This window comes from Anser cygnoides, chromosome 1 (genome assembly GCF_040182565.1).
Source record: "Anser cygnoides isolate HZ-2024a breed goose chromosome 1, Taihu_goose_T2T_genome, whole genome shotgun sequence".
Lineage (NCBI taxonomy): Eukaryota > Metazoa > Chordata > Aves > Anseriformes > Anatidae > Anser > Anser cygnoides.
Window position 1 is genome coordinate 8144110 of NC_089873.1, and position 23797 is coordinate 8167906.

Genomic DNA, 23797 nt, shown 5'->3' on the forward strand with positions numbered 1-23797 from the left:
CCCAGACATCATTGTAACAACAGCAGGAACTGCTTTGTAGCATTCATGTGGAACAATCACCCAGTGCAGGAGAATAGTGAGAGAGGCACACTGCTCTAACTCTTGATGGTGAAACAGTGGAGTAGTACTGCTGGTCTCCAAGGCTTGCTTCTTTTTCTTCTCTTCATTTTAGGTGTGTAGGTAGCACTCACTGCCAGGAACTCTGAACTGTTTCTTTAGACCTTTGACAGTCCAACATCTGTTTTCACTTGTGACAGCACTTTTTAAATGGAAAAATTCTTCCCCCAGATTTTTCCATCTGCTGACATGGTGGATGTTTACCCATTTATTGTACTTACCACTACCAGTCTTCAGCAGCACAATATGGAGTGAGGATGCAAACTCCAGAACGTTTCATAAGTGATAATTAAGCTTCTCTCTCCTCCTAGCTCATGCCCTGCTGGCACCTGTGATGGGTGCACTTTCTACTTCATGTGGGAAAGTGCAGAAGCTTGCCCTCTGTGCACGGAGCAAGACTACCATGAGATTGAGGGAGCCTGTAAAAAAGGATTTCAGGTACAGCACCCCCAGGTCCAAGTCACATGGGTTCATTTGGGTAAAACTTGGATGCTGTTGAAATTCGGTGCGTAGGTGGACATGTTAAGTGCAGGTAGAGTTGGGGAATCTCAGTGCACACTCTGAGCTGGCTGGCTGCAAGCCCTATATCAGTCAGGAGCTGTGTTGAGACTCAGGGGTATTTGCACCCATAGCACATACTGCAAAAGCAGTATGGTTTCTGGAGGAGAGTTGGGTTGTGCCTGTACATGTAGGGAGCTAAACTCTGGATTCATTCATATGTGCAGACAGCTGTTTGTATAGGATGGAGTGCCCAAAGGACTTCAATCCCTAAACAGCCATAAACATCAGGGCAGACTAGGGAAGGGTTCAGAATTTCGGTTTAGAAATTCATTCTACTTTGTTTGCAACTTTTTTGCTACTGCCTTCCCTGGTCAAATATTTGGAAGTCCTTTCACTGTTTCAGAACTGTTGATAAACATCTCCAAAGCAGGCACAACCAATTCATAATCCCTGTCCAAACCAAACTGTGTCAGGCGAAGATCAATAAAGAAGAGGAAACCCTTTTATCATGTCTGAACCTGCAGTCACAGCCAAGGGGACAATAGAGCAGACAAATATGACTGCACGTAGAATCTGAAAACCTGAAGTACAGGCTTTGGTTTGTTTTTATTGAAAAGACGTCTAACCTAAAACATGCTTGTTTTCTTCAACTCTGAATAGTTTCTATAAACAACTCACTTTTTGTTTATTCTACGCTTTCTGCTTGAAAGGAAACCTTGTATGTATGGAATGAGCCAAAGCATTGCATTAAAGGGGTTCCCTTGCCAGAGAAAAGAACCAGCACTTGTGAAACGGTGGATTTTTGGCTAAAGGTTGGAGCTGGTGTTGGTGCTTTCACAGCCGTTTTGCTCATAGCCTTGACCTGCTATTTTTGGAAGAAGAACCAGAAGTAAGTACTGCAAATTGTGTTGCATATAAAAGTAAATTTGATGTGTTGTACAGAAAGACATTTCATGGATCTGAACTTCTGACAATGTTGATGAAAAATGCTGTGTTGGATCAGTTAATCCACCAAGATGAGATTTCTTGTGCCAACAATGGCTGTCAAAAATGCTCGCAAGGAATATACAATAATTTGTTATGGGATGATTTCCCAACAGGATCTGTCTTTTTAACCCCTGAGATTTTGAGGTTGACTTTAGGTCCTGAAGCAACACGGCTTTCTCAAAGTCTGAAGACCGAAAGGATCTCTCTTCAGTCTATTTCATACCTTTCAGTGGGGTTGAAATAGGATTCCTGACTGTATATTGCTTAGGTCTATTTGGGCAGGATATGTCTGGTACACAAAAAGATCCCTGTCTGTCAGACTGAACATACCGTCTGTTCCCCATTCTTGTCTTCTGCATCCTGAACATGTCCTCATGCCAGAAACCTTCAAACTATGACTCCACCTCCACAGTATTTCATCTCCCCCTGCTGTATCCAGCTTCAGCAAACCTGGGTGCCAGCATTGTGGTCCCCACCTCACACTGTTACACACCTTTTCTCACCCCAAAGCCTTTTGGACAGGGTTGTGAAGTAGATCCTGACACGGTCTGAAGTAAGAGCTGCTGTTGCCTCAGGAAGTCCTCTCGCGTATTCTACAATTTGGAAACTCTGACATACCCACTCTCGGTCTTTTGGAAAAAACATGGATTTTTTCTAGAGACTTCTAAAGTTAGAGAGCTAATCTGGAGAGCAGGTACTGAATGTATTGTTAATACTCTTCTGGTTATGCATTTTTAATGATTGAAAAGTATCCAATTCCTAGTAATTACCTCAGAAGTAACTATCTGGAAGGCCTTCAGATAATCTAAATTACAAAAACTTTAAATACGGGACATTCATAAAAAAAAAAACAATACCTGTCTGGCTTTATATCTCCAGGCTGGAGTATAAATATTCCAAATTAGTGATGACAGCGAACTCAAAAGAGTGTGAGCTGCCAGCTGCTGACAGTTGTGCTATAATGGAAGGAGAAGATAATGAAGAAGAAATAGTATATTCAAATAAGCAGTCACTGCTGGGGAAGCTCAAATCCTTGGCAACAAAGGTAAGTACTAATTACTACCATTAATACTAAAAATAATTATTACCATTATTTATTACTGGATGTGATGAGGCTGCGATGCTAATTTGCACAGTGCTTTGTGCAGCCTCCCATGCACATGTCACCCAGTCCATAGTCGATCTGCTGAAATCCACAGGAGGAATAATGATAAATCCTGTGGGGCATTGAGGAAACACTCCCTCTTCTGCAGAGAGCTTTCCACAGTGTTCTTTACTGTATGGGTCATGCCTAAAAAGAGCGGTCAGTGGCAGGGGGAGCCCCTCTTCCTTGATTCCTACCAGATTCCTCCACTGAGGCAAAAACAGCCGTTACAGATAAAGAAAATTAATATTGGGAACATAGCCACTAGCCAGCTGCCTGCCACTCACCTGGGCTGGCCTCATGGCTGCCTTGAGAACCATAATTTTCAGCATTATACGATTCAGATGAAGAGAGGCATCAGCCAAAACCCGTCCCCCAGTGCAGCAACCTCCTCTGTTTCAGTGGACAGCAGCAGCACTAAGCATTTTTTCTGCAGCACATGATGCAGTGTTGTTATATGTCTGAATACTTTGATGTCCTTTCAGTGTCCCTCAGGGGAGCAACAGAGGACTGTCATGGTAGATCCCACAAGCACTCTGGTCTTTATTCCAAATGCCTTGCAGTCAATGGGAAAGCTGTTATTGTCTTTAAGGCAGTCGAGCTGGGGCATCTATTATGACCAGGATAAAGGTTACTGACATTTTCTCTTTCAAACAGTTTTGCCAAAGAGGGTTGTTTCAAAATAAGAAGGTCCCTTCACTAATAATAATGAAATCTTTTGAGAAGTCACTTCTTTGTTTGTTTGAATTTTGAGAATTTTGAGTGTTCATTATTTCCTTTCTGTGATTGAGTGCAATGTAACAAAACCTTTGTGTCTCTTTTCCCCATTTTTCCCTTCTCTTTGTTCTCTTATTTTTTTTTTTTTTGTCAGACTGCTTTCCTCTTTCCATACTACCTGTTCCCCAGATCTCTCTCCTAGGGTGGTACAGTTACACAGCTAATTTGCAGAACTTCCTCTTGCTCCCAGCCTGAATAGTTGTCTTCCAAAATCAATATAATTTCTTGTGGAAAGGAGCAGAATATAATGCTAAGAATATTGAAAATGTAAATAAAATGAAATCACATCAAATTTACAAAAATGGAAGTTGATTCCATTTTGAATCCTACAGGAAGAGAATGACTTTGAAACACTGACGATATTTTTTTGTGTGCATGAAATGGCTTGGCTGGCTGTAGCTGAGTGTAATGACCAGTGCTGCTGGTGAAGGTCGTGTTTTGCTGTACGCCTGATAACTGTAAAAGCTTTGCTGACTCCATTTGCAGCACCAACCACTGGCTTCTGCCTGATTAGAAGTATAGAGACGATAGCATGGGAGAAGTGTTTTTTTTTCTTTAAAGTAAGCTTTAGTACTTTAGCATTCAGACCACTTGAATGCCTATTTGGACTCAAAAACAGTTTTTTAAAGTTTCTGTATCCATTGTAGCAGGCTCCCTGAGTATTCTCTCCTTTTTAAACCAGCCTGTCAGATATTTCTAAGCTGGTTCCTTTTTTCCTGCTAGATAATCATAGCTGGCAAACTCGGCTTAAAGTACCTCATTAGCTTACTGAAATCTGTGTCCTCTATCCCTGCAGATAACTGGAATTTAATATATATTTCTCCAAAACAAACGTTATAGGCATCATTTTTCATTTGTGCAAAAGCTGAGGAAATTCATCTCCTGCTGCATTTGCATGTAAAATATAGAAAAAATACGTAGAGGAAACAGTGGAGAAAAAGAGGAGAAATGTAAACTGAGAGAGAAAGAAAAATTTGAAGCATCCTAACTATATGTTCGAGCTTCAGGCAATGGCATTTCTTTGAGGAAAAACATCTCAGGAAGCTATTAATGGCTTTGAGTACCCAAGGAATTCAGGTCTAGGCCTGTAATATAGAAAGAAACAACTATTATTTTTAATGAGAATATAGAAATTAAAGAATTATGAAACTGCTTCAGGTTGGAAGCTGTTCTAGTTCCATCTATTGTCTCCAGCATAACAATTCCAGGTCCTTCAGAAGAAGAAATATGTTCTCCGCTGTAGGCAAGCGTAGGACAATTTTCTCCCCTGCTCATTCTCACATCTGCATCAGGCTGTCCTGATCTCTGATGGAGACTGCTTTAAAGACCAGATCGTGAGCTTAACATATTTTCCAGAATGTTTGCATACATCAACAAGTATAAATGGTGGGTACACGAAGCAAGAGCCAGCATTTCCGAGTGAGTAGTTTTGTTAGGGCTCTTTGATAGCTCCTGTGTGGGCTGTTGGGTTGTTCGTACATGCAGTAATGCGTATGTCCACACTTCACACCCTGATACCTGCTGGGCAGATGGGCTGGACTGTCACTTAGCAGGAAAAACAGAAGGCAAAATCCAGCCCTGATTTTTAGATCCAGAGGATTTGTAGACATTTTCTCCTGTGGGTCTTCCCGAGGAGGAGTAGGGATGGACATCCAGGAGTAGGGTAGTGGTGTTCACATTCACAGGCCTTGCTCTAAACATTTTCTTCAATGTAGTGAACAAATTACTAAGAAATTATAAGGATACGTATGGCTATCTTGCAACTCCCCAGCTCTGGCTATCTGTTGTATACTATGAGTATGTAATGCAAACCTTCCCTGCACCCTCTGAAGTAAGTACCATGAAAAATTTTCTCTTTCTCTTCTTGGCTTTTTTCTTGGCTTTCTTCACAGAATTTTGACAATTTTGCATTATTTCTTTTTCATAATGAGTAGTTTTATTAAATAATAATGAAAAGGTCAAACTGTACTCTTAGTTACTGTGGTAGAAGTGAAGTGAAGTCTTTGGCAAAAGCTGCTCTGGAGATATTAAGACAAGTGTCTGTAACAACTGGTGGAGTGAATTTGAGGAATCCCAATTGACTGTAACCTGTTTTTTCCATTGCAGGAAAAAGACGATCACTTTGAATCTGTTCAACTGAAATCTTCAAGATCCCAGAATATATGAATAATTAATGCTGCCTTCAAAGAAACAAACCTGATTTCTATTTTTACAGGACCATATTTTAAACATGTTCTGGCACACATTGTAGTGTTGATCTCGGTGAGAAATGCTCAGCCATTTAGGAAGAAAGAAGACAGAAAGCAAACCAGAAAATTGGATTGCCTTATCACGCGATTGAGTACCTTGCCAAAAAAGAAAGCAGATGCTTGGATTCCATACTGGGAATGAAATTCAACTCAGGAAGAGATATACATACTGCAAATAACGTGATTTTTTGCATTCACCTGGGCATTGCTCAGGCATGCCATGTGATTTATAGGTACCTTTCATTTCCTATCATTCCTTCTCCACGTATTCATAAGAATGATTTTCAGAGAGGCTTGAAACCTCCTGCAAATGTTGTGTATTGTCCTTTAGTAGCATAACTGTGAGTCTTTCTTGAAATGAAAATTGTGAAAGGTACTGGGAATGAGCCTCAGGTGAGTGTTGAACTCTGGAGAATGCTTTTGATTTTAATGTTTTGAAGGGCTTGATGGTCTGCATTGGCCTCTGATACAAGAGGCATGGTTTTGCACCTGCAAGTTGAACCCATTCTGATGCCTAATTCATGGCAATCAGGATCGGAGTAAAACCTGATTCCACTGAATATAAATGTGTTAGCTGATGTAGTATAAATTGCAGATCTGGGCCCATGAGTTTACAGGCAATAGCAGGCTCAAGCTCTATAAAGACAAGGAAAATGGTATCTACAGTGGAAGTGGCACTCAGCGCTCTCTGTGGAAGCTTCTCCTTTTAAGAGAGGTTGGTGGCAGTTTCACTCCCCTCCCTTGGGCTGCCAATATGACACCTTCCCATAGACTGCAAGCCAGCAAAGGCTGAACTCTGGAAGTAAGGCAAGAATCTCTACTTTTGGAGATCAGGGATCAGCTTTATCAGCTAAGGGGCTTATTAGAAATACTCAGCCACCTCTGCTTCTGGACCTGGGCAAGGAATGAGGATGAATGCCCAGGGGAGCTGAGCATGGCTTGTGCACTTATGCAGCTCAGCATCTAAATGCTTTCTGCTGTCATTGCAAGTACCTGCTTGGAAAGGAGGGCACAACATGTTGCCCTGAAAACTGGAGGCTAGGTGGACTTCATAAAGTCAGCCACATTGTAAGCACGAGATCTTCATAATGCCCACCCTAATCATTTCCTGAAATTCCCGCTGAAGTCAGACTCGAAGGAATCTGAAAATTAGGCAAAAAATATTTAGGAAAAAATATACAAGACTTGTATAGAGCCTGGAGAAAATGAGGAACCCATCTTATGCTGACCTCCGGTCAGACTCGTATTTCTGTTCCTGTAAAATTATGTGAATTGTGGAATGCATCAAAGCCAGAAGAGACACATGGTCAGAAATGGTCTTTTTACAATAAGGAATAGAGATTTTTTTGTTTTATATGACTGAGCTACATCTATCTATAAAAGAAGGCCCTATTAAGTAAAATTTAAATTAAACTGAATTTTCTGCACTCCGAATATTTTATTATACTACTGATGTGGACGAAAAATTTATGAAGTTTAGATTTTTTTTTTTTGTTTCTTTAGGGAAAATTCAGCTCATCTTTTTTATATCTCCTGTCACAGAACACGGGCTTTACTCTTTTGATGGAAGATACTTCAGGCATCTTTACAGAAGTGGTGTACATTTTTTGTTGTTCTTGAAAAGGCACTTCACTTTCCCAACAAAGATTTTTATGGGGTATTGTTGAATGTATATTAAATACACATTCCTTTTTGTATATTTTGTATCATTGCACACTTATTATTGTACATTGTGTTTGTCGTCATGATGTCATTTATATATGGTTGTCAGAGATGATATGCTCACGGAGTAAATGGTTATGGCTTTGGGACTTCACTTCTTGGATCTTTTATGAAGAGGGTTTTTATGTCGTTGATTTTTATTCAACCAGTGTGCTGTAGCATCAAAGATATATATCTGATGGGCATTCATAAAATAAAGTGAAAATATATTTGAAATTTTGGACTTGAGGTGTTTTGGTGGAACTACAACCTTTTCTGAGCATTGCCAGCTTGCAGTTGTGGCTAGAACTTTTTGCTGTCACCAAATTGAATGTGTCTACATCTCTTTTAATGTTTTCCCCTTCTCTCTCCATATGTTTTCCCAGACACATTGCAGTTCATTCTCTAGAATAACATTTCTTCCTTCATATCTCTGTACTGTAAAAATGCCTTAATTATTCTGAACTATATTTCATTTTACTTAAAACCACAGAGGGTTTGTTTGGTTCCCTTCCCTTTCCCTTTTATTTTCTGACTGAAATAAAAAGTGTCAATTTTTGTCAGCTCCGATAGACTTTGCTGGATGACCCTTCTCAGCTCTGCTTCCAAATGGTTTGTCCTGATATTGTTCTTTTTTTTTTTTTCCTGGCAATCTAATAGCTTATCTGGTGCAGTACTAACATATTGGGATAAAAGCAAATATTGTATTTACCTTAAAATAAGGAAATTACATTTTCTAGCAATTAAGTGAGTTAAAACTGGCATACTTAGCTGATTTTTGCGGTCTTTTCTTTCTGTTAAAGACATAGTAGGGAGGAGAAGTTTTTATTTTCCTATGAGAGTTAAATTTTGGAAACCTTTAACACTTCACTAAGAAATCAGCTGTCTGGGACCTCTCCTAGTACCCTGCCAAAATATACTTGCAGAAACCTCCCCCGTTTCTCCCACATGGAATCACATCAGAAACTGTTATTTGATGCCATAAAACAATGTGAATCAGTCTGTTATGCGTTCAGTTGATTAAACGGAATGCATTTTATTGCTGCATTTGCATGCTTTTCTTTGAAATCTGGAGTCAAGCAACTGAATCTCTTCAAGGATTAAGCACATTTTAGTGGTTTTGCTGTATAAATTATTGGCAAATTAAACAGAATGTTATTGTCTTAGCTGTGACAGCACTTGCTGGGGGGAAAATGTGCAAAGAATGTATTCTAACTTGGTTCTGATTAAGTTGGTTGATGTTTGTAATATATAACACGATTGATTTAGAGTCTAGGTTTTGGGAAAATTAAGTGTCTTAGAGCCACAATGAAAAGTTATTGAGTAGCTTCAAGGAGCTGTCATCTTTGTTCAAAGAGAGGATTTACTCTTTAAGCAGTTTTGGGATCCTTCATTATTAAAGGAGAAAGTTTTTAGTGTTTTTTTTTTTTAGTTATTTTTTATTTATTTATTTATTTATTTATTTTTATTTTTTTTTTGGCCTGTCCTGCCAGATAATGGAGATACTTGACTGTAAGCAGGCAAGATAGAAGAAGATGTTGCCATTTAGGAGCCAACATTTGTTGACTGCTCCAGCAGTGGCCACAACATATGCTTCAATGCCAGAGTAAAAGCAGCTACGGTGGGTGCTGATGTGCCAATGACAAATGCATTTCTTCCAAAGCAAGGAATGCCACTGATTGGTCTGTGTCATGAAGCATGAAGGACTTCAATTGGTGTTCTAGGTAACGATAACCTTAAGAGAAAACTCGGGAAGTTCTGCTTATCTTTGGTGGTATTCTGTCTGTCTTTCCCCTTGTATACATCTTTCACAGAATCCCTTGTTTCTATTTCTTGTTGCTTTGAAATGCGTGGGAACAGTGCTTCATTGGCAAAAGTGCAAGGAGATAGGAACAGAAATAAAAATTGCCAGGTCAGGATCATCTAAAATATAGGGTGTGTGTCACTACAGATGGTGACATCCCCAGACACCTGGTTGGCTCTGCCCACACTGGGTATGTGTAGCAGGGAAGAGGGATGCATGAAAAGTGACTTGGTCATCAGCTGCCACCATGTTTGGGTGTATATAACGTTGGACCTCATCAGGAAGAAATCTCTAAAGTCCTGTGAACTGTCTGGTGCGCTAACAGCACCTAAAAGCCAGTGAGGTTGTGGGTCTGGCTGGGATGGAGTTAATTTCCCAAACCCCGCAGAGCCAGCAGGCTGGGGGTGGGCAAGAGGTGGGGAGGAGACATCACCAGGGCAGCTGACCTAAACTGACCAAAGGATATTCCATGCCATGGGGTGTCACACTCAGCAATAACAGGTGGGAAAAGGAAGGAGAGGGGGGTCTCTCGCTATGAAAATGTCATTTCATACCACTCAGAACAGCCCAGGCTGGCTTTGGCCTATTTTCTCCTTGCAGTGACAAAACTGAGTTTTTGCCTGTGTTGCTGAGAAGCTTTGTGGTGGCTCTGGATATATAACGTCAGCCTTTCTTCTTGCTAACTGTAAATGCTAACGAGTAGGGAAGGACATCATGGAAATCAGCCTGATAAGCTTTGGGGTTATTTTGGGCTCCCTTTCTCTAAGTGTACTAATTGTGTGAAGGGTTGCATCAGAAAAGTTTTTAACCAGAGCTCAGACTTCTAGGTGGAACTAATATGTTCCTGGGGTGCATCAGGCACGGCATTGCTAGTCGGTCGAGGGAAGTGATTGTCCCGCTCTGCTCTGCGCTGGTGTGGCCTCACCTCGAGTACTGTGTGCAGTTCTGGGCACCACAGTACAACAAGGACAGTAAGCTGTTGGAGAGTGTCCAGAGGAGGGTGACGAAGATGGTGAAGGGCCTAGAGGGGAAGACGTATGAGGAGTGGCTGAGGTCACTGGGCCTGTTCAGCCTGGAGAAGAGGAGGCTGAGGGGGGCCTCATCGCGTTCTACAGCTTCCTCAGGAGGGCGAGTGGAGGGGCAAGCGCCGACCTATTCTCCTTAATCACCAGTGATAGGACCCGTGGTAATGGTGTCAAGCTGAGGCAGGGGAAGTTTAGGCTGGACATCAGGAAGAGGTTCTTCACAAGAATGTGGTCGCACACTGGAACAGGCTCCCCAGGGAAGCAGTCACTGCACCAAGCTGGTCTGAATTTAAGAAGCGATTGCACTGTGCACTTAGTCACACGGTCTGAATTTTTGGGCAGACCTGTGTGGTGTCAGGAGTTGGACTTGATGATCCGTATGGGTCCCTTCCAACTCGGGATATTCTATGATTCTATGAATATCTGCTGGACATTTTGCACTGATTTTTGGGTTGTTCAAGGAGAACATATTTTTAAAGTAGGATTTGATCATTTTGAAACAGGTATTAGAGTTTTTCAATTTGAAAAGACTTTTGGAATTCCTTTTGGAATTTCTTTGATTATGACTAAAACCTGTTGTTTCCAATTAGTTTAGGAATTACAATCACTTGAAGACAAAATAAAATGTTTTGTTTTACTACAGTGGATTTTGTTTTTGTTTTCAAGCTTCAGTCAGGACTTTAAAAGAAACACCTCTCCTACCAAATAATAATAATAAAAAAAGAACACCACCACCACCACCAAAAACAAATCTCTTTACTTCAGATCGACCTGCGATGATTTTTTTTTTTGGTCTTATTTCTCTGTTCAAGCAATAACTACAACATGATCAGCTATTCACAGCCATTTCTGCACAGACCTTTATGATTTGTATCCGTGAGCTAAGGTGCTGTAAGATTTTGTCTTTTGAATGAAAAATGAAACTTGTCTGCAGCCTCCATAGGCACCACGGACACTGGGTTAAGCCTCGCTCTCATCCCCAGCATTTCCCCCTGCTCAGAGCCAGGGTGCCTGGGGATCCCGTGGGCCCTGTAAGGAACCAGGGCAGGTCCCTTCCGACCCAAACCATTCTGAGATTCTATGATGGGAGCACTAAAGAGACCAAAAGGGTTTTATACTATAAAATGAGGTTTTATATAAATGGAAACAAAAAATGGATATTGTTTAAAATAGACAAACTCAAATGATGGCATGAAACAACAGAAACAATAACAATAATAAAAACAATAATAAAAACAATAATAATAACAATAACAGCAATAATAAAAATAAAATTGCCCTTTCTCAGGAGATTTTGATGCCAGTGCAGTGTGCAAAGGTTTTGCCAGACTTTGATATTTTCCTTTTTTTTCCCCTGTGTTTTGAAATTGGATTACTTGAAGCATCAGGCAATATCACATAACCTGCAACTGTGGACATCCAACAGAAAGCTGTAAAAAGCTTTCAAAAAACAAACCAAGTGAAATACAGGAAAACCTGGAACATTAAATGGGGCTGGAACTCCAGAAGGCCATGTGCTTTTTCTTTTGTGTGTGTGTGTGTGTGTGTGTGTGTGTGTGTGTGTGTGTGTGAAAAACCCACAAGCAAGTGGGTTTCAAACCCCCTTAGTATTCATAACGTGTTCTGACACAGACATTAGGTCATTTTCTCAATAGTGCTATCGAAATGAATGAAAACTCAGGGACAATAAGATCCTCACCTGCTATAAATTAGCTTCAGTGATGCCAATTTAGATTTTAGGGGTGCGGTTCATCTGACACAATGCCTTTATTTTTGGTGTAAATTTTGTGATCTGAACTAGCTGTGTTAGACCTTGCTTAGAGAGATTTATCTCAGTCTAAGGTAGCAATCCAAGGTAAGTTAGGGGACTTGTGCCCACTTCTGTCCACAAAGGGAGGTTGACTGTCTCATAGGTAATTATCTATATTGTAGGCAGTGGGTGTTAGGTGAAGTAGATCTGACCCTGATTGTTGCTTCCCATAAAACCTGAGAAGAAATTCTCTCTGCCTTGTGCATTTTTAAGATGCTCATAAAGATGATGTTGATGCAAGCACATTATGATCAGACGCTTTGACCTTTTGCCATACTGTGAACTGCCTCTTAGTCTAAAAAAGAGCATACAAAACTTCCATGAATGCCACTGCCCAAGACATCCTCACTGGTGAACACATGGGTATGCAAAAGAATTATTCATCTACCTGTGAGTAGGAATTTTAAGAACCTCTGTGTTTAATTTTTGCATTCAAAGTAATGACTATTTCCTTTGCTGGGTCAGCCCTTAAGACTTGCACCGTTCCAGAAATGTGTAAAAACCTCTGAAAATAAAGGAGAATTGGGCTCCAGAGAACTTCTGCATCCAACACCATGTATCTCTAGTCTCTGCCTTTCAAGCCTGAGTGGTGTTGCCTTTGAAGTCAATGCGACTTTTGCTATTGACCTTAGCTGGAATGAGATCAACGGGAACAAGCCCTTAGGTAAATATGCCCAGACACATTAATCAAAGGTGTGTTTGTTTCTTTAATGACTTATTGGACCCAGCAGAATGGAGGATTTCAGATTGTTTCAATAGAGTGAGTGTGGCTTGCAGAGAGCAGCTACAAAAGCCAGACTTTAAGCCTGTTTTGCAGTCCTCTCAGTAGCCACTGTGTGTGTGTGTGTGTCTTGAATTGTTTGGTTTGAATGCAAAGGTCACCCCAGAGACATGTGCAAATGTCTCCTACATTTCTCTTTTGTAACTTTTTTTGGTCTCCGTAGCGCTCCAATTACCTTTCACGGCACCGGTGATGCAGGCAAACGGAACCAGCTTTGTTTTGGCTGGAGGTATAAAACAGTCTTAGCTAATTTTCTGACAGATTTTCTTCTCTCTCTTTGCCAACCTAACCTAAAATCTCTCTGCTTTTTATATGCTACCAGTCTACTTTGTGCACGACGGATTTAAATCATGCCAAATGGGTGAACCAGTAATCAATTTTTTTTTTTTTTTTGCTAATACCTCATTGAGATGCAATTAGACATTTTCACTTTTGGAAATTATCCTGCATTTTAAAAACAAGAGAAGCACTTGAGATGCTTTAATAATGTGCTTTTTTATTATATGTTTTTAAGGAGAGGAAATTTGTACTTGGCCCTGACAAAGCATCCATCACAAGCACAGATTATGTGCAGTGGATTTAGTAACACAGGCACACACTCATACACACCTAAGTGTACACATACATGCTTAAACTGCAGGCTTTTTATCCTTTCTACCTCCCTTGGTGTTTAGGGAGGACCCCTCAGGTGCGTGATGACCTTGAGGGAGGAAGAAACAAAAATGAAACCATGCTGAAAAACTTTTATCTCTTTATTATTGGTGCCTTTACATTAATACTGCTGTTTTGTGCTGAGAAAACCAACCTGTTACACGTAAGGTAACTGTAATATACAACATAGAAATGCAGTCTAAGTTAATTACAACAAGGAGCTACAAAAAAATTTCGTAGGAAAGAAGTCACCTAACATTGCAACTGTGCTTGCAACAAATCACTCCCTTACTGCAGGACTATGCACGTTGTGAACCATGGCTATTTACATGTCCCTTACAACCGTTAACAACAGAAGGGCTAAAATCAGTCTAAAAAGTTCCAGAACATCACTATATACTGTACAATCCTCAAAAATAATTTATTACACTGTTTCTAAAAAAAGGTACTAGTCTTGTTTTGTTTTCTTTTGTCTTCTGGTGTTTCTGGAGTGCACAACATGTGCAAAAATTTGCCTAACAGTCTAAAAACTCAAGAACTGAACCGCAAGTCACAATCACAGAGATGAGGTGGTGGAGTCCAGGACTTCCCTTCCATTGCAGACGGTCGGTACGTACATACTAGCAGATGCTGAAAGAGAAAGAGAGGAGCAAATCAACTGACTTTGGGGGCGACAGAGAGTCACAACGCATAGGATTAGGATCTGGACCATCTGGACCATCTCACCCAATTTAACCAAGATGACCATGACAAGTCATGGGCAGAGGTGACTGTGTCAGCCGTGGGGCTGCTGGAGGTGTGCTTGCACCTCTGCGAGGTAATTCAGATCTGAGGCTGAGGCACCCTCTGGAGGAACCTGATTCCTCTCTGCTGAGTGTTGAGAGAGCTTAGGGTGATTAAGCTTCACTAAGAAGTGTCTGAATAAGATGCATGAATTTTTTTTTTTTGTTTTCCTTTTTTTTTTGATGATTCTGGGCCACCGGGTCTCACATTACAGCATGTTGCATGGTAATGTGAGCTAATGTAGCTTGAGTGGTGCAAAGGTGTCTTTGTAGAGTAAAACGTGAGCCTGTGGATTTTTCATTTCTTCTTGGCACGAAATTATAAGGTCTGATCCTACATTCCTGAAATAAAACATATACATTTTTAAATCCAGGAGAGAATCCACCTCTACACATTAGGGCTGTGTGTTAATCTATTTTTTAATAAGAACAACAACAAAAAAATTCTATGTGCATATTGGATGGAATAAAGAAAATTTTGAATACCTGAATTTGAAAGCATAATTATTTCTCACTTAGTTCCAGAATGTTTTGTGGCCATAATCCCCTTGATTTCTAGGATCTCTGGATCAGGATCCAATGTGCATCCAGAGGTAAGGGCTAAATTCTGTTTCCCTTATCTATCTATATTGCCTAATGCTTTTTTTCAACAAATTTTCATTGCTTCAGTGATATGACAATTGAATCTGAGTAGCAGAATCTGTTTCTAAATGTAGTTGTATTTTGACTGTAGGATATATTACCATTCTGCCAAAGGCAGGTGGTTTTTAATTCAAAAGCAAGCTGGTTTGTCCATCTTTGTAAAAATTATCCACTGGGCATCAGGAGTGTGTTTTCTGATGCTCTGTGACATCTCTGCTTACAGCACCTTAAAGCTGTTTTTTGAAAGATACATTAGGTTAATGATAACAGTGACCCCGAGAAATGTGATGCCTTCATCAAAGAAAACACACAGCAAGCAATGACTTAGTAAACTCAATCATCCAGTGTAAAAAGCAATTTATGTAGCTGACAAGGGCATGCTCACTCTTCCAAAACTGGTGCTGGCTGCAGTCTTGGTTGCAGACTGGTTCTCTAAATACTCTCAGCATCGTTTTCAGAATAGATCATTATTTCTTCAAATAAGCTCCTATTTCTAATTCTTTCATCGATGGAGTAAATATTTCATGGAAAATAGAACTGCTTTTACACGACAAATTTAGAGGCACCCCTGGACTAATCTGTTACTCAGAGGGTGGGGCATGCCCCTAATAAGCAGAAGAAGCAAGAATGAGCCCTGGCTCTGAAGTAGGTAGATGGAATTTCATCTTTCACAACTTGTATCTATGCTGAAATCTGTAGGTAGAAGGGGACAGGACATCAAGTCCAGGATTTTATGATAATTAGCTGTCAGGGTCTATATTCAGTTTTTAACTGGAGGTATTCTGGCAGTTCACTGACCTGAAGTTTTTCTTATTGTTACTTTTATTACCACTTACTGTAGGCAAACAGAAAAATCCGTACTACTTAGGAGACTTGTTTCAAACCCTAGTTCTTCTCCAATACGACTACAGGCAAAAGCATTTAGCTTCTGTCAACATCAGTCGCCCACCCAGAACTTTTTTAGCTTCAGGGGTTCTTTGAAGTCCAGCCCACTAAAGAGTATGAATAGCACGGTAAGTGGGTCAGGAGGATGCCAAAACTGGACGGAGAAATATGGTGGTAGGCGAGGAACAAATGGCCTTGATTTTTCAGTCCCCAGGCTTTCTTCACAGCATGTGAAAGCACTTCTCTTGTAGTGCCGGGAGGCAGGTATTAACTCTGCCGGGTGGAGTAAAGGGTTCACACTGAGTGTCCAGCTCTCTCAGTTGTCTGAACAAAAGATTTTACTTTTCCTTACAAACCTTGGCCATCTTAAGCACTGGCACTATAGAGTTCTGAGCTTCATGCCACGTAGCAAGTGAGGGGTCTCCTGAAAGATCGGTGAACCTGCTAGGGACACCTCAACTCCATTTTGCCTTGTGTTCAGGCCATGCAGAGATGTAAGACAAGACCAGAAGTCTTGATGTGCCTGCAGTTCATGCTTTTCATAGAATCCCAGACTGGTTTGGGTTGGAAGGGACCTCAAAGCCCCCCCAGTGCCACCCCCTGCCATGGGCAGGGACACCTCCCCCCAGCCCAGGCTGCCCCCAGCCCCATCCAGCCTGGCCTTGGGCACTGCCAGGGATGGGGCAGCCACAGCTCCTCTGGGCAGCCTGGGCCAGGGCCTCACCGCCCTCTGGGTAAAGAATTTGAAAAATTTTCTCCCTATATCTAATCTGAATCTCCCCTCTTTTAGTTTAAAGCCATTCCCCCTTGTCCTATCACTATCTGCCCAAGTAAAAAGTTGTTCTCTTTTGATCTCCTCTTTTCCAGAAGTCCTTCAATTTTGATTAGATAATCCAAGAAAAAGACTCAGAGCAAAACCACAAGAGCTCAGCACCACCGTAGGCACCTTGCACCATACCTATACAGTCAGGCAGACTCGAACTTGCTGTGTGCAACTTCCTCTACTCATGTTCACAACTGGACAGCTGTGAGTTAATTATGTATAAAAGCCATATATTAATGCTCGTTTGGAGCTAGGGCTGGGCAAAGAAGTTATGAGAGAGAAAATTTACCAGCTTGGCTGTAAACAGTAGTTTCAGTTCTTCTTCTGACCCCTGTGGAGGACACCCGGAGGAGCTGATGTCTGCATGCAGCTCTCCACGGGGACATAAATGGAGGTAATGACACCTTCTGGCTGTAAAAGCTCAGCCCCCACCATGTAGGTGCTTAAATCAGCCCTGAGTTCTCTAGGAAGGTTTATGAGTGCTGATCTCCTACCTTATGGAAACGCCTTTCCTGTGCCCCATAAAGCAGTCCCCAGGAAAACTGGGCAAAACTCTGGATGGGGGAAGCAGAATTTGTGCTCTGCCAAAGGTGAAATTCCAGATCCAAATAAATGTGTATGGATATAAATAAACATTTCAGAGCGTGTCATGTACCTACGTACACATACATCCTACTCCTTAAAAGTCTCAGCGAGTCACTTGCTGTTCGTGGCCCCCTCAGCTCATGGCATTAATGACTGATAGAGCGAGGAGGTGGTGGCAGCCCCTAGCCAGCAGAGATGGGAGGCCATGGGGGTAAGAAACACACTACCCGTTCAGGCAACTGAGCTGCATAAGGGTGTAGGGGAACCTCCTGTTCTCTGAAGCTCTGATAATGAACAAGAACTGGCTGTTTGGACGTTGCTGACGCCAGAATGCCCTGGAGCTAATTTTGATCAGCCTTATATTAAGCAGTTTCTGACTGATGAAAACACCATCAAGACCAAAGGAAAAACAAGCTGACAGCTCTGGGACTGATGAGAGGAATATTTCAGATTCCTTTTTTTTTTTTTTGAATAGATGCTGTGTGGTTATTGATGTTGTCTCACTCTCCTCCTGCTGCCGATGAAGGAATGTACCCAGTGATGAACAGGGTGCAGATAGAAGTAGGCTCGTAACAGGCATGGAAAGGGCCGTGGTATGGATTAGAATCCATTTGGAAGACAATAGTTTTGGAGGTTTATGAGTGACTACACAGTTAAAAAAAAAATGCATTAAAAACTTAAATAAATGGAAAAGTGTGAGTGCAACAGTTTTTAAGGCTTGATCTTTATACTTCCATTAATGTCTTAAAGATGTTTACAAACTTGAAAAAGTGAGCTCTTAATCTAGAGGTATGCACTGAGGATCTCTCAGTTGCATGCATGCACACATACATACCCATATTATCCAGCCATTGCCATAATAAAAAAAATCAAATTCCAAAATGCAGTCCTGTGCAAAATTGTCCATGAATCAAAATGGTTTCTGACTTACTTAATAATATGAGGGAATTAAATATATATATATGTCAGAAAAAAAAAATCTTTACAAAATCCGTAAGGGACAAAAATAATCACACGAGACTTACCATTTTGTCAGAGGGCCAAACTTCTAAAGGTTTTTGGGAAACTGTGGGTCTTGCAAGTCCAGGCCCTTTGGGAGTGCTCTGCACTTGGGACACTTAGGGTCATTTCATCTCTATTTAATTTTTCAGAAATAGTAAATAAATTTAGTTTCTGGAGCCTGGGCTGGATGAGATGGAGGACGTGCAGGGCCACATGGCTGCTATCTCTTGTTAAGGGACTCCGGGCATGCCTGGCACAGCGTGGTTTGGGAAGGGAGAGGCGGGGATGGCTGGGTTCCCTTTACCTCCTCATCCCTGCCCATCTGACACACTGTGGGGTCTATAGCTCCTTCCACATTCTGTCTGAAGCTTGTTATACCAAATATTTCTAGAAAATTTTGAAATTTAAGTCACACTCAAAAGCCTGAGGCTAGGTTAGCGTGAACTTCCTGGCAAGCCTTGCTCTGTGCATCCCCACTTTCTTCTCTCTCTTATACCTCGCCTCTCTCTAGCTGCAGTGTGTTTTTCAACCAGCTCTCCAGGTTCGGCATGCTGTCTGCAGAGCTCTGTGAACAAGGTGCTGTGTGCTCCCATCCTTGCCTTGTTAAGTTTGACAAGGAAAAAAAACACATATATGTGACCTATTTTTTTTAAACCCTACAAATCTCTGAAGAACACACCCAGAAGAAGAGCGACAGCCTCATAAAATCACAGACGTGAATCTGCTTGGGATGAAGGCACAGGGAAGGAGGGAGGCCGAGCAGGTGAGCTCTCCTTGCAGCACAGCACCAGTTGCTTTTCCCTTCTGTGGCATTTACAAAGGGTGTTGCTCACACTCAGCATACAGAAATGGTTTCTGGCATCCCTCGTACGCGCTTGCTGCAGAATTGGAGCTTTTCCTTTTTAAGTCAGGTGATAAAAAGCATCGAGAGAGAGCTGCATTGTGGCCCGGGTCCTGTCAGGGTGTCATTTTGATGGGAATACTCCAGGGTAATCTGTTCCTGGTGCTGCTGCCAGAGTGACGGTGACAGCAAGCAATGGGGCCTCCTTGCTTTGTGCTGAACAGGCTGGAGTCAGAGCCCGCTGCAAGCTCTCTGCTGGCTTCAGTAAGCTTTAGATCAGGCTCCGAGCTCATTCCCATGGGAGGAGGAGGAGTTTTTCTCTTCAGACACAAACAGATGCTTCCATGGGGTACACAGCCCTGCCTACAAAAGACTTTTTGTTGCTGGTAAAAAAGCATCCTCTGCCTTTACCCCAAGCCACTGCAACCCCAGATCCTTACAGAAAGGCAGCAGTTTTGCTACTTACACTGGGAGTAAGTGGTCCCGGTCCCACTGACGCTGAATCTGTTGAGGTGCAGTCTGTGCGTGACCACATTCTTCTGGGGCTGGAAAAGGATGATGTGCACCTTGGGCGCGAACAGACAGCCCAGCACAACGAAGCCGCTCAGACTCACGGAGATGCACATGGTGGTGGTCTGCACCTGGGAGAGAGCGGGGGCAAAGGGCCAGGTTTCAGTGCGGAAAGCTCGGAGATACAGAGTGTTAGAAGCATCATCATCATACAACAGTAGGAATCACAATCAGCACTGGTACAGGCTGGCTCGGACATCTGTTTCATCCCTATCTTCCGCAATCCTAGGATTGTACAACAGAGCTGCGTGGTGCTGGTGGTGCTCTGTGTCTCTGCATATTATCAATGACCAAGTGTGCTCTCCCTCAGCTAAGCACAAGAGTGAGAACAGTCTCTTTCTTTTACCCCCATACCCCTGATTCCTAACTTGATCAGGAAGTCCTCTGTAAAGCCTGTAATGCTACAACTGGGCAAAGCCAGCTACACTGGAAACCAGGCTGCAGGCACAGTGCTTCACGTGGGGTAACATTTGATGCTTCATGAGAAACATCCATTTGAAACCCTTTTATCCTCCAGTTTCCATCCTAATCAGAGAACCTGATCAATCCCTTACTGAGATGTAGGTATGAATTTGAGTAAGCCTAAGAACTGGTGACATTTGCCAGGCTGACCCTGAAAGGTGCCCTGACTTTGAGTCAGGAACCCTTGGGCTGAGAAATGAATTGTTTGGAAGGCTACAGGATTTTGGAGTAGTTGTCGTGGGCCATTTGTTAGCATAGCTTTTCTGTCACTGTCTATCTTCCTTTTTTCACAACTAGGTGCCAGTTTACTGCCTCATTTTCAGTTTATATTCTTTTCTTCCAAGCAGATTCCTTAATTAAGATGTTGAATTAAACTGCCATAAACTCTACTGCTTAATTTGAATGATCATACATCCATGACTCGTTTTGCCTTAGTTACACTCCTGCAGTCCTTGGAGATTAGCCTTCTTCCATGGGAATGCTTCTCACGTCTCCTCGTCAGAAATAGTTGTTGCAAAATGAAAATTGGAGTAGCGAATGGACTTTGTTGCTTTATATATCCACAGAGCACCAAGTGTGTTGTCAGCAGTGAGTATAATTTGTGTGATCATATAATTAATAATCACATATAATTAATAATCACCAAAGGTGGATGTGGCAGGTATAATGAAAGGATGCTCGGGTCTCATGAGGGGAGGGATCATGGAAGACCCTATAGGGACAGCAAGAGAAAGGGACACCTTAACATTCCCAATTGCACTTTCTAGGTCACCAGTCTGTGTTTGGTCCCCAGGCCTCTGCCGTCACGTCTGAGCAGGTCTTGAACCAGGCACTGTACGGGTAAAATAGGACTAGGAGTTTTCTAATAAAACAAACATCCATCCAGTATTTTCAAGATATGGTCTGTGCCTTCGGGAGCAGCTCAGCTGTGCGGACACAATTACACACCTGATCAATGAAATGGTTTGGGATAAAAATAGTCCCCCCAGGGTGTCTTTTAACCTGTGTCATTCAGAGGCTCCAGGTGTAACCTGGCCCCACAGACCCCAGTGCTGGCAGAGCCAAGGAAATCCTGCTAGAGCAGCCAGGATCTCCCAGGCAGGGGAGTGAGAAAGTGAAGAAAATGCAGGGAGAAACTGTCTATACAATAGAAACTTCTGACACACGATTTCATTATAACCAATCTAACTCCCAGACTTTTCCCTTCCTGTGTATCTGCATTTCTTTAGGTTTTGTCTGAGGTAATTGGTTGAAAAAAAAAAATCCCTCAGGTGTGCTAAGTATTGGAGCAGCTGTGAAATATGTGTGCTTATCAGTCACATCAGGTTTCTTTGTATCTTTGATTCTGAAGGATAACGCCTCAATGAAATCAGTGTGGACTGCTGCATAAAAATCAATAGCATCAATCTTTTCCAGAAGCTCTCATTTAAATTTCTGAGAGTGCAGCCACCAAATGCAGCAGTTTCTGGGTTCTGCTTCTGGGACTTTCTGGGAACTAGTTCTGGGATCATTGAGGGATTCTTGGGAAGTCTCCAAGGAACATCAGGGTGTCTTGCTGCTGCTGCTGGGAAAAGGATCCTTGTAGGAAGCTGTGACTTCTACCAACCTCCAGCAGCTCCTAAGGAGCTGTCAGCTGCCCTTGATCAAAGAGTGCTGGAGTTTGTGCCCCAGGAGGGTTGGGCACTTGTGTTGCAGGTGCTGGGAGGAGCCCTCTGTAAGAGCTGAGCAGCTAACTGGTTCAGCAGCATGCAGAAGTGTGCACAGAAGAGGGTTAGAAATGATGCTGAAGGCTATATTTGTGTGCTGAGTGATGGTGATGTGCCACAGGGCATGGTCCCCAGCTGGGACAACTAAACCTGGCACGTCAGAGGGCTCAAACCAGACTGAGCTCCTGGGGGAGGATGCAGCTCTGCAGTGCTGGAGCTGCAGGGATGCCTGGGGAGGACTGGGGAAGACTGGGAGGTGGTCTTCTTCCCCGCAGAAGGTGGAGGATTTCTGCTTAACCAACCTGATCTCCTTCTACAGCAAAATGACTGGCAGTGTGGGTGATGAGAAAGTAGCTGGTAGTTGTCAATGTCTCCCATAACTTCCTCATTGACAAGCTGACGAAGGAAGAACTGGAAAAGCGGGCAATGAGGTGGACTGAAAACTGACTGGGCTGCTGGCTCAAAGGCTATTGATCGGTGGCACAAAATCCAGCCAGAGGTCAGTCACTAGTGTCATACCCAAGGGGATGATACCAGGGCCAATGCAGCTTAGCACCTTCCTTAACAGCTGGGATGATGGGACAGAGTGCGAGTGCACCCTCAATAAGCTTGGAAATGAAACAGAACTGGGAGGAGTGGTTGATACATGAGATAGCTGTGATTCAGTAGGACCTCAGCAAGCTGGAGAAATGGGCTGGTAGGAAACTCATGAAGTTCATTGGAGTGAAAAGCAGAGTCCTGCAGCTTGAGCGGAATAACCCCATGTACCAGTATGAACTGCGAGCCAACTAACTGGAAAGCAGCTTTGCAGAGGAGGTCCTGAGGACTGTGGTGGACAGCAAGCTGATCATGAACAAGCAAAGTGCCCTTGCAGCTCTGGGTAGGTCAATGGCCTCCTGGGCTGCATTAGGCAGAGTGTTGGCAGCAGGTCAAGGGAAGCATTCCTTTCCCTCTTCTCAATGCTAGTGAGACACTAGTGAGATGGGGTTGCTCAGCCTCAGAGAAGAGAAGGCTGAGATGGATCTTATCGGTGTGTGTATGTACCTCATGGTGGGAGAAAAGAAGAGGGAGCCAGACCCTTCCCAGTAGTGCCCAGTGACAGGACATAAGGCCATTGGCACAAAATGAAATAAGGGAAATTCTGTTTAAACATAAGGAACTATGAGGATGGTCAAACGTTGGTACAGATTGCCCACAGAGGCTGTGGAGTCTTCATCCTTGGAGATATTCAACACCTGACTGGCCACAGTCCTGAGCAACCCATTGAAGGTAACTCTGCTCTGAGCAGGGAAGGTTGGTTGAAATGATCTTGAGAGGTCCTCTCCAACCTCGGTGCTTATGGGAAGACAAATTTTGTGTGGAAAAATCCCAAAGCTGACCTCATGATTGAATCACCATGAGTTCAACTGTAAACTCTTCCCTCAGAATTTCATTTGCTGGTAAAATTTATTTTATTCAGGGAAAAAAGAATATTGGTCTTGAAAATATAAGCAAGCTTAGTCTAGAAATAAAAAACACAGCTATACCATAAACCCTTCTCAAAGTAGAGGAGGCCTTAGCTAAATAGCAGGACTGTCTGGTGGGTAGATCTGTAAGACAGAAAGATGTATGCCATCCCAGCACATCTAACATGCTGTCTGGTGCTTCTCATACAGGGTTCATGCAGGGACATTTCCACATCATTACTGGTAGGGATTAGTACTATATCTATCTATCTATCTATCTATCTATCTATCTATCTATCTATCTATCTATCTATTTTTTTGTTATTTTTGAACTACAGTGAGGCCAACGCCAAATCTCAGGATACGTTTCTAGGAGTTCTCCCCCTTTTTTTCAGAAGGGTGAGTCCTAGTAATGAATCTCAAGCCAGTCAGCGTTTATTTTTTTCTTTGCTAATATTATGTTTCTAAGACTGGTCATTAGTGATGCCACCAGTATCAGTATACGTT

At 42.3% G+C, this 23797-nt stretch overlaps 2 protein-coding genes across 9 annotated transcripts in view; one reads left to right on the forward strand and one right to left on the reverse strand.

Annotated features, from left to right (window-relative positions):
- The window catches only part of ELAPOR2 (endosome-lysosome associated apoptosis and autophagy regulator family member 2), a 102827-nt gene extending 94788 nt beyond the window's left edge, over positions 1–8039 (forward strand). For all 3 annotated transcript variants that reach the window (XM_066980883.1, XM_066980937.1, XM_066981001.1), the window contains 4 exons: positions 429–555; positions 1329–1507; positions 2485–2650; positions 5633–8039. In XM_066980883.1, coding sequence (XP_066836984.1) covers positions 429–555; positions 1329–1507; positions 2485–2650; positions 5633–5692 — 532 coding nt within the window. In that variant the 3' untranslated portion in view covers positions 5693–8039. The remainder of the gene's footprint in view (positions 1–428; positions 556–1328; positions 1508–2484; positions 2651–5632) is intronic.
- Positions 8040–13635: 5596 nt separating this feature from the next.
- Positions 13636–23797, reverse strand: part of GRM3 (glutamate metabotropic receptor 3) — a 105869-nt gene continuing 95707 nt past the window's right edge. For all 6 annotated transcript variants that reach the window (XM_013180450.3, XM_048062602.2, XM_013180448.3 and 3 more), the window contains 2 exons: positions 19574–19748; positions 13636–14177 (listed from right to left, as the gene is read on the reverse strand). In XM_013180450.3, the coding sequence (XP_013035904.2) occupies positions 14104–14177; positions 19574–19748 (249 nt within the window). In that variant the 3' untranslated portion in view covers positions 13636–14103. The remainder of the gene's footprint in view (positions 14178–19573; positions 19749–23797) is intronic.